The sequence below is a fragment of the Mesitornis unicolor genome, unplaced genomic scaffold (assembly GCF_000695765.1).
Source record: "Mesitornis unicolor isolate BGI_N332 unplaced genomic scaffold, ASM69576v1 scaffold54657, whole genome shotgun sequence".
Classification (NCBI taxonomy): domain Eukaryota; kingdom Metazoa; phylum Chordata; class Aves; order Mesitornithiformes; family Mesitornithidae; genus Mesitornis; species Mesitornis unicolor.
In genome coordinates this window covers 25,573-36,565 of record NW_010196828.1, presented here as the reverse complement: position 1 = coordinate 36,565, position 10,993 = coordinate 25,573, and the positions used below count along the sequence as shown (strand labels likewise).

Sequence of the window (10,993 nt, the reverse complement as noted above, 5' to 3'; positions counted from 1 at the left end):
GGAGGGGGATGGCTGGTCGGGCCTTGGGGGCCGCGGGGGCCCCCAAACCGTGAAGGGAACAGGCAAGGCTCTGCGCTGGGAGGCCATGACGAGCCCGGGTTTTATAAGAGCGGGGCCATGGGCGGTTACTGCCCCGGAAGAGCATGGGAGTGCCGCTTCTGCGCCGGGGGTCCACGGCATCAACCTTTGCCGGGAGCTTTGATGAGCGGCGTAAAATGGAGCGATGCTTAATGGTTACAGTAAAAATAAATCGTTTGTGTGTCAGGCAAGAGGTGGCGGTAGCCTCAGAATTTCAGGAGTTACTGTGTTTTTGACACAGCGCTAGCGTTTATGCAGCTCTGTTAATTTTGCTGCGTGTTTATAGCAGCTGTAATGAGTATAATGAAAGGTTTTTACAGTCTGCTCAAATAGAGACCTTGGAGAACTTAACCAGCTGTTGCTGGGGGGAGGTATTCCTGCCACTGTGGGGATTTTTTAATGTATTTCCTGTTACAGAGCACATTGGAAGTTTCAGATGATCTTTGATAGACACCTTCATTTATATTTTTTTTTCTACACTTAGTACAGAAAGCTTGCATAAAAGACTTTACAGATTTTGCCTTTCATAGTAGTGAAATAGTAAATTTCAGGACAGTAATAAACTGAAAATGTGGTGAAACATCTGTTTCTTGGGTTCAGTTGAGTTAAATTACCTTTACTGTGTTTGATGAGTCATCTTTCAAGAATAAAGTCTAAAACACAGCTGTGCATTTGCTTTATCTCCCACAACACTTCTTTTTCACCTCTTACATAAAAGAACTTGTATACCTGAAAGTCGAAGAAGATTCGAGACCTCCTCTTAAAAAGGTCAAGTCATCAACATTCGTAATACAGTGATTTGGATGAAGTCAATTCCATTTATGTGCAATATAGAAAATTAGGTGTTTTCTTACCAGGAATTCCTGATGCTGTTTTTGCTGGTACTTTATAACTAGTCTCACCTCATGGTAAAACGCTGGCTTTGTCATGTACCAGTCTGTCCAGTACCTGAAAGCATGAACGTTGCTCTTGCAGTGTATTTCAATGAAGTACAGCCAAGATCTTCACATTGGTTGTTTTTAAAAGGGGAGAAAAAAAAAATCTGTTTTTAATGGCATACTAGCATTTCATCTTTAGATACAGGAAAACTTTTTTAAAACATTTTTGCAGGTAGTAATATGCTTTCTGTGAAGAAATCAGTAATTTCACTCTAAAGACCCCGTGTTCATTAAAATATGTAGAGTCTGCCAACTTTTTTTACCCATGCTTTCCATTTGCTTGAATGTTCCTCTGCAATCTAAGTTGGTTCAACAGCCACTTGGAAATCTAATCAGAAGTAAATTAGAGTTCAGCCTTACATCTTAAGTATTAGAAATATATTTAATTGTGGAACTTTAAAGTGCTAAAGATGGGGTACAAGTTTTCGAAGTACTTACTTGGCTGTTCTAATGCTGCAGTAATTTTTCAGATTCATCCATTGCCATTATGTCTTTATATTTTGACCACTGGATTATGAGTATACTGAAAATGGCTTTGTGGATCAACCTTTGTACTGGATTGGAGATAACTGCTTTTTCTGTTTGTTAGAGAGATTAAAGCACTAAATAAGTAAGCTTTTAAAAGATTGTTTAACATATTCTTTAGACGTGTAAAGCAAAAGAAAGCAAAAAAGCCAAACCCAGAGATACCCACCAGTTCACAAAGAAACAGGCTGTTAGTGTTAAAGTTCCTTTATCCCCCGGGGACATTGAGTTTGCTGTAAAAAGTTCAAGTAACTGTGTTCTTAATTCTCAATTTACCTGAAACTTACATAGTTGAAAATTGTGAGTTTAATAAAAGTGTCAGTGTTTTGTATTCGTTATGGAAAAACTACAAGTAAAGAGTACAAGATACAAGCTGTGTGAAATCCGCCCTCTTATGTAAAAATTTAAACCATTATTTGGTTGAATGGTAACTTACAATAAATATGCTTTCATTACTGTTGACCTTTTTGAATTTATTATGAGCTAAAGCTCTAAAGCACTTTTGCTGCATTTCACTTCACTTTCATTTCTTTTTAGCACTTCATGCTCAGGAGAAGCTTTCACTGAAACCTTTTTGAGTTTCAGCTGAGCACAAAGACCCGAAGAAGTTTCAGTTCTCAATTTGTAGCTTACCGTACTCCTTATATTCTTTGCTGTTACACAGTTCAGTTTATCTTTCAATTAAGACCTTGTTCTTAAGAAGTCAGTTCTCCCTCCTTCCCCCTGTTGTGGGTTAACATTTCATCGAGAATAAAGCGGTGATTCTTTTGGGGTAATATATTTCGAAGCTTCTCTATCTTATTCTAAAGAAGTTCGTACAATATGTGGAATCAAGTTGAATTACGTTTTTAAAGAATGCAGTTTTAAAGAATGCTTTTTGTTCATTCCCCACCCTCCTTGGCATGTGAACATAGTTACCTTTATTTTTCTGTCAAGTTCACACTTATCAGAATGAGGTGTGCTAATCTTATGTACCATGCTTTGCATTTACTTAGAACTTTCCATTTGCAGATCTTCACTGAGTTTATAAAACATTAATGTGCAACGATGAATGCCTTTTCAGTATTATTGAAACTTCACTAAGAGATGGATTGGTGCTTTTGGTAGCTTTGCTACACTGAACTGGAAATTGGAGAATGCAGCCTGGAGTGTCTGAATCCCAACCTCACACACTTGTCACAAAACCTGGTCAGATTATATTGTGTCTCAGTTTTTCTTTAATAATTAAAGTTCAGCGGTTGTTGCCTTGTGTATTTTAAACACAAGAATGTAAGGACGTCTGTAGGCAGTCCCTCTTGAATCCTGTGCCAATGAGCGTACTCCAGTAGAGGCCAGTATTAAATACTAAAGGGAAGAGCATGAGGGCAAGGCAGGCGCAAGGAAATAACTTGCTTGTAATACTTATGTTTTTTACAGCTCTTAATGGATTACTTCTCTTCATTTGCTTTACTTCTTCTGAACCTAACCTTCAGTTTCCACTATGTTCTTAAAGCTAGGAGTTACACAATTTAGCTGTGCATTTGCTTTGTGTTTTAAATCTTTTAGCTTTAATATCTCTGGCTCTGGCACATGAGAAAGTGTAAATGATCTATCTTCACGTTTTTTGGCAGTTTGTGGGTGCATTTTTATAGGTCTTTCACTGTTTCTCTGCTGCCAGCCCATTTACGATTTAACCATCTTCTCGTGGAAGAATCTTGGTCTCTTTAATATTTTCTGATAAACGAGTGGAAAGCCACTGTAAACCTCTCCTCTTTTTTTGTCCTTTTTCTAGTCGTGTGTGTTCTTTTTGAAAGGTGGAGACAAGCACCGCATGTAGCACTCAAGGTATTGAGGTACCACGTGGATTTATAACATAGCGTAATGTTTTCTGCTTGTTCTCTGTTCTGTTAGTAATGATTTTTAATGTTCTCTTTCTTTCTGTAAATGCCGTTGAACAACGCTCGGCTGATATTTTTTTAGAAATATATGTACTAACCCCATAGTCGCTTGTTTGCAGCTAACTTATGGCTTGTCACCATAAATAAATACTTCTGTTGGTTTTGTCCAGGTGCATTACCCTGTACTTATCAGCATTATTTCTTCTGCTGCTTTATCATCTGATCACTGAGATCCAGAGACTTGTCACCTCTCTGTTCACTTCTTTTTCCAGAAAGTTTGTTAATACATTGAACAGATTCATCTTTGGGGGCCTCTGGGACTCTTTGGCCAATCCAGGCACTTTGAAAGCTGATCATTTACTTCTCTTGATTGTTTCCTTTTCTCAAGCTGGTTAGTTATTCATGAGAAGCCTTTTTCCCTTTTTAACCAAAGGCAGCGTTACTTCTTGAAGAGTCTTTGAGAATGATTCTCAGAAGCTTTTTGAAAATCTGAGTATGTCACATTGTCCCTGCACTCTTTGAAGGTATCAGATTTTCCAGGCAGTGCTTTATCTACAAGTGCCACCTTAACACGCACCCATTGTGTTATGTTTATCTGAGTGTCTGCGAACTCTGTTCTTTCCACTTTGCATGGTACAAGGATCATCACAGTATCACAGCTTTTCCCTTTGCAGGAGTAGACTTACTGTGTAATGCACCGACTTTCCCTTGGAACCTTAAGTTAGTGTCCTTCTCTGGTGCTCAGGCTACTTTAGGTGATAAATCCATAGTAACAGAGCAGCAGTTTTGTAAGTCATTTTCTTTACAACTCTTTTAACTGAATACTGTCTGACTTCAGCAATTTGTTTCAAATACGGGGTTTTTGTTTCTGTTTTAAAGTATCTTCTGTTGTCTTTTCATCTTGAGACTTTTTTTTTGACTTGTCACCTGTTAAGAAGTTTTGATATAAACTCTTTTGTGAGTGTACCAACAGAAAAGGGAGAAATAGCTGCTGGTGATTTTTTTAAAGTTTAGTTTGTGGGGGTTTTTTCCTAACTGTTTCTTAAGCTTCTGAGAGTGCCCTTTGCTATAATTTTATCTGTACAGTTCATTGCCTTTATTTATCCATGTTATCTTGTATATATTTCACAGAGACTTTGAAGTTCAGTATGTTCTTTGAACTTTCTCAGATTATTAATTTTTAATATTTCTGTAACCCGTTTAGGTCCTGCTCAGGTTCCAATGATGTCTCCAAATGGTTCAGTGCCTACTATTTATGTGCCTCCTGGATATGCCCCACAGGTATGTCCCTTCATTTGGCTATTATTGTATTTCTTCTCATGCAAATTATGGGAATAGAACCAAAATAGCTCATTCAGTAAATTAATGTGTCACATTTCAAAGTCAAGCAAGTAAATGCAGGGAGATGTCCCATAGTACCTCTGTGATGGGAGACTACTCATGCTATATATGTGCCTGTTTTGTTATATATTAACTGCTTACATGACAGTAACAACCACAGTTCCTTGTTGAGTTCAGGATCCTAATAGACTTGATGCCTTCTGAACATAAAATACAATCATGACCCAAACAGTTCATTTTATAGGACCTGTACTGAATTCTGGGTTAGTGGCACCAATATAATTTTATTTATGTACACAGTTTGTGTGTGGGAATTTCCCTGCAGATAAGGAGTGAAACAGATGGGTTTTTTAAAAGTGTAGCAAACAACGTAGAAAAAAAAAGTTGGCTGTCCACTGGAGATAAATTGTTGTATAATTTGTGTTTACACAACTTATCTTAAAATGGGGCTATGATTTTGGGGCTCTGGTTTTCTGTCCTGCGCGATACCTAATTTAGATGCCTGAAAATTAAATGTGAACTAGATAACCTGGACATCCTATAAAGTAGATTAAAGGAGTGATTCCTCCTGGCTATTTTTGGCACTGGTATTACGACAAGACGTGTGGCCTTCCAGATGGTGTCTCTTCTTTCCCTCAACCATAGAACAAACCTGGGGGTTAGTGGGTCAGACCTGGAAGTTAGAGCAGGTGAATGCCACTCTCCATAATTTAAGTCTTTCTCATGATGTTCTGCTGTTGCGACCAGTCTGCCTCTGACTTAGCATGCACCTCATGGCATACACTGAGAAGAGATTACAACACATAAAATGTAACCAAAAAACGCACGGTGTCCAGCAGATGTTACACAAATTATCTGAACTGCATAAAAAATTGTCCTCTAGCAAAAGACTGTTAGGTTAGGCAGGCGAACGCTGTGTGGTTTTTTTTACCTTTCATCTGTTGAAAGCTGGCTGACAAGTTGATTCGTGTATCCTTCATGGCTGGGTTCCCAAACAGGCAGAAGCAAAATGAATTTAAAATAATCATGGAAGTCCATTTCATTTATCTTTAGGTCATAGTAAAGAGTCTTGATTCCTCTTAGAATTAATTTTTAAAGAAATGAAAGAATTTTTGAGATAAGTGAAATTGTGAATGTTACCATACTTCTTGAGTACTACTTGATGCAGTATTTAATGTTTTAAAAGTTGTGTAACCTGTGTCAATCTGAATAATATTTATAAAAGGAATTCATCCTTCCTTCGAGGATGACTTGCAGCAGACACCTGAAGGACTGGTCCTTGCTGGGGCACACCTGTGGGCCTTTCCTTGGAGCTTGTTAGTGCAGGTGGCGTGCTTACACAGCTCTCTGACTTCTGAACTGAAGGTGGAGTGAGCTCATGTTTGCTGTTTTCATCTGAGTAGAAGTATCATTGTCCAGGAACACCTGTAGTTCATAAGGTTTCTGAAGTATTTACTGATGACAAAACATAGCAGCCACTGTGGTTTATGACGAAAGTTCTGGTTACAAGCCAGATTTGATAGTGGTCTTGCAAGCAGGAAAGTCTAGTGCTATTGAGCTAAGAGTTATCCCAGACTTGATGCAGTCCCAGCAAAGAAACTTGCATGTTTTCTTCAAGCATAGTAATATTTTTAAATGTCAGCAGCGCAGATGTATTTTGATAGAAATTGGAAACCAGCTAAATGTCTAAAGCCATCATTCAGCCTGGAAGAACAACTTCAGCGTAACCATCTTCTGTCTGTCCATTTCCATTTAGTTCTGTTGTGCCTCTGCTTGCTTCAGTTCCTGTTTGGCAGCGATACAGCATGCTGTCCTCTCTTGAAAGTTGGGGATAACTACAGAATAAACGTATTTAGTTCTCTTATGTCACATAAATTAAAAGCAATTCATAAGTTGATTTACTTATCCCTTCCTCTTCTTTTAAAACTGTAGTTCTGAAACTAAAAGAAAACACATCTTTGTTCAATTCTCTCCAAGCTGTTTTAGGATGATATACTTGTCATGGTGCACTTACTGTTTTTTGGAGGGTTTTTGTCTGTGTGGTTGCCTGGTAGAGGCCTGCTGTCGAGTTGATGTTTTATTTAGAGACAGAGTTACAGACTTCTCAAACTCTTGTTTTACACTGTTAAAGTTGAAGTTCCTGCTGCTATGAACTGGGTATATATTTCTGAATTACTTGGGCTATTAGCAGACCCAAGAAAACAAATACATTATAAACTAAGTAGCCTATTTTTCTTATGGCAGATACTTTCTATGCAATCTGAATGTGCTCATAAATTCATGATAAATTGCGGGCTTTTTTGTGTAAGAAAAAAAGACTTAAATAATTTAAACTATGTTTCAGTATTTAGAGAGTTTCATTGGGCAGCAGAAGTTCTAGTCATATTTACTGCTGTTAATAAATCCTGCCTTTAGATAGAACACAGCTATGGTTGCACAGATACGAAGAGTGTAGTCTTTAGTGAAATTGCTCTTTCTCAATAAGGCACAATTTCTGGATACTGAAAATAGCCCCTTTTTTTTTTTTTGAAGTCACGCAGTATGCATGTATTTTAGAGCTGTGTTTGCTTAGGTCATTTATATTAACTTCCAGGACTCTGTTTATGTAAGGTGGGATCAGCTTCATTGTGTACATACTTGTACGTCTTCTGAATGTTACTGCATATGCATAGAGATCTTCGTTCTACCTTCACACTTGAAGCATACAGCTTTGTCTACGTAACTGTCTTTCACAGTACAGTAGTGAAGTTTTGAAACCATTTCCTAGAATGAACTTCACTCACCTTGCATTGGGTCAGCCAGCAGGACAATTTTGGGGTGCACAAATTAAATTGCTGTCAGAGAAAACAAAAGCAGAATCTCCATTCCAGATGTACCAGATGCACACCAACCCCTAATAGAGGCGTGGTAAAGCTAAGGATGGATTCTCCAAGCAGCTTTCTGACACAGACCTGATAGAAGTGTTCACATCAGGGCACAGGACTAAATCTAGCCAGCCATAATACCCTTAAGCTTAAACAGTGGAGTTGAGAGCAGCTTGGCACTAAGTGCTTTTGATCTATTGATCTCCTGTTGCACCAGGTTACTCACTGGTGTGTGTGTACATGTCCCCACCTCATTTCAAATGTCAGTGAAAACTCAGGTCACAGAGTCACTTTGTCCCTTGCTTTTGGATGTAGTCATTATATTCCGATTCCTTTCTTTTTCTCCCCCTTTACTGGATAAATGTTTCTTCCAAAAATTATATTACAGTCCCTGCTGTGGCTTTATTTTACAGCATTTTACTAGGAAGTGGAGAAGAGTTTGTTTGTTGGCATCCCAGACACTAAATCATTTGCACCACTATACATATAAGTCAAATTATGCCAAGATCATCTCTAGATATTACCAACAGTCATGTATTTTTGTGAATTTACCTGTAGTGAAACACACATCTAGAGAGGATCACAATGGCAGTCTTCCCTATGATGTGCTTGTGGGAGGGACTCCTGCTTCTGATCCAGTTGATGACCAACACCCAAGTTGTGAAGGAGTCTTGAGAGGACTGACTACGTTTTTTTGCTTTAACAGCTTCATGCAGACGATGACTGCTGCATGGCAAGAGCAGTATGGCAAGTGCCTCCTGGGTTAGTGTTGGTGGAGTGAGTTGGGCACAGAGCAAAGACCAGACATGGTTGTCCCTTTTCTCTCACCATTTATGTGGAGTGAAGTCTGTCCACCCACCAAATCACTTGTAGGTAGCAACCTAGTTCTTACACTATAGAACAAATACTAGGAGCAGTGTAGCATACAAACAACATGAATGAGGGTGGAAACAGGACCCTGGGGAGAAGTTAGACTCATGCTATAAATATAACTGGGTGTTTATAAAGTGCTGCTACAGTCGGGTTTTTTTATCGGTATTTTTCCCCATTATTGCAGTTAATACACTTGACATAGATGGTCCTTTAATTGTCGTATCTTTTTTTCTTGTGCACTCCTATTTTCTCAAATATAAGGGTTTTACTGTTCCTAGTGTTGTTTTACTGTTCCTAGTGAAGTATCTGTAGAAACATACGTTTCAGACTGTCATTTCTCTTTTGGTGCATGGTGTCTCACTGTACAGGTTATTGAGGATAACGGTGTTCGAAGGGTTGTGGTGGTTCCCCAGGCTCCAGAATTTCATCCTGGTGGTCATGCAGTGATACACAGGCCCCCGCATCCCCCACTGCCGGGCTTTCTTCCTCTTCCAGCCATGATACCCCCTCCACCACGTCACATCTACTCACCCGTGACCGGAGCTAGTGACATGGCAACGCAGTACATTCCACAGTATCACACCTCCCAAGTATATGGGGATCTGGGTAAGTAGCTTACTGAATATTGCAAGTTCTGTCAAAAGAAAGAATGCTTTATTTATGTCCAGCATCTGTTATGCTGATGTATGGGTTTTATCAAGCGAGACTCATAGCTTGAATCAGAGCTATACACAGAAGTTTTATGAGGATACCAGTCTTGTATTTACTGAAGCTTATTACTCCAGAAGAAGTTCTTTTAATTAATTTGACTTGTTGAGTGGATCACTAAATAAACATACAGATTATTTATTATCCATATCAGTACAGATTTGCCCAGGAAAGCAATGCAGGAAGTGTTTGTAGCAATTCAGTTGATACCTTCTCCTGAGATTAAACGTTTTAATCCATACCAGAACACTGTTCCAAAATACCGTGTCTTGCAGGTATCCTGTTCGAAGCTTGAAACAGGAGTTCTTAGTATTGATTGCGGAAAAGAAAATGCTGATTTTGATAAAACTGTATGCATTTAGTCCAATGTCTGTATTGAAGTTCAACTTGAGTAATCATGTACCACCAGGCTAAATTTAATACTGTAGTTGAAGTTGTCTTTGGTAGTGCTATTGACATCTGCCTTTTAATACTGCTTAGTAGCAAAGTGTACGTGTCTACTAACTCAGAGGTTGAGTTCTTAGATTAATATTTACAGTTCTGGTAGACTTGCTTTTCTTTAGATAAACTTGTGCTGTAAAACAGGTGTCGACCTTGAAAGACTTCAGAGAGCAATGCCAGGTTGTTTTTAAAGAAAAAAGATGGAAGCTATGAAGGAGGGAGACAAAACACAGCTTTGACCTGTTACTGTAGATGTTTCTCGGTGTTCTGAGATACTGCGAATGAACGTCCTCCATATAGTCACTGTGCTTAGTCAAAATGTACAAAGCTGTCAGATAAGAGTATACCAATGTCTTCATCTTACTGGATTTCTTAGGGTTTCTGTATTCTCAAGTTGTACTTTATTACTTCCTTGTGCTACTTTGATAACAGTACATTGTTAGATGCTCTTTGAGTGCTTATTTATAGTTTTATTAATTTCTTGGCTCGCTGTAGATGGCAGTTGTTTGCTTTTAGTTTGCTAAATTATTGAGGTATGATAATTAAATGCATAAAAGATAAAGGGTACTTCATTTTGGAATAATATTTTTCATATTTCTGCTGCTACATTATATCCCTTTAAATATGAATTCAGTGATAATTTGCTAAACTGCTAACGTAACAAAAATTATTAAGTGGGATTCTTTGCTCTTGCTTTGTTTTAAATATATATATGTAAGATGCCCTTGGATTTAGGGAATTAGAAGACTGGGGATGCTTTAGTTAGTTTCATATTTGCTACAGATTTAATCTTTAATTCTGGACCACAGACTTTGGCCATGGCTTTGAGAAGTCAAAGGCCACAGTTAGGCTCCTATATGAGGAATCTGAATATAAGGGGGGAGGGAGGGAACCAACCCAGAAGCACTTAGAACATGGTAGTTCTTGAACAGGAGATCCTAAGTCTCTAATGATAGTGAAAATAAAATTTCTAAATAGTCACAGCTTATCTAGTAAGCTATAGTAAGATATCCTCTGCCAAACTTTCAGGGAATTCAGCTGACCTAAAAACACAGAAACTGAAAAATTATCTAGTTTTGTAATTTTATTCTTCTTGCAAGGAAGTTTTTATTTTATCTTGTTTTCTATGCTTCCTAGCATATAAGGAATAACAAATAATGAACTTCATTCTTCAGACCGAATAATCCAATTTACCTGAAAATGGACAAATTCTGTGCTGGTTTTGAAGGATGTGATTTTTTTGAAAGCTTTCATCGTTTATCATAGATAGCGTTACACTGAGGCAGGAGTTGGTGCCATGTGATGTACCCTTTTAAAGAAAGGTGAAGTGGATAAAAACACGAGAATT

General features: G+C 38.2%; 1 protein-coding gene across 1 annotated transcript in view; it reads left to right on the top strand.

Annotated features, from left to right (window-relative positions):
• Positions 1-117: 117 nt before the first annotated feature.
• LOC104543882 (fibronectin type-III domain-containing protein 3a-like) overlaps positions 118-10,993 on the top strand; it is a gene marked incomplete at its 3' end in the record, with an annotated part of 36,405 nt that continues 25,529 nt past the window's right edge. The window contains exons 1-4 of the mRNA XM_010188599.1: positions 118-210; positions 1,663-1,789; positions 4,623-4,699; positions 8,865-9,102. Of these exons, the coding sequence (XP_010186901.1) occupies positions 118-210; positions 1,663-1,789; positions 4,623-4,699; positions 8,865-9,102 (535 nt within the window). The remainder of the gene's footprint in view (positions 211-1,662; positions 1,790-4,622; positions 4,700-8,864; positions 9,103-10,993) is intronic.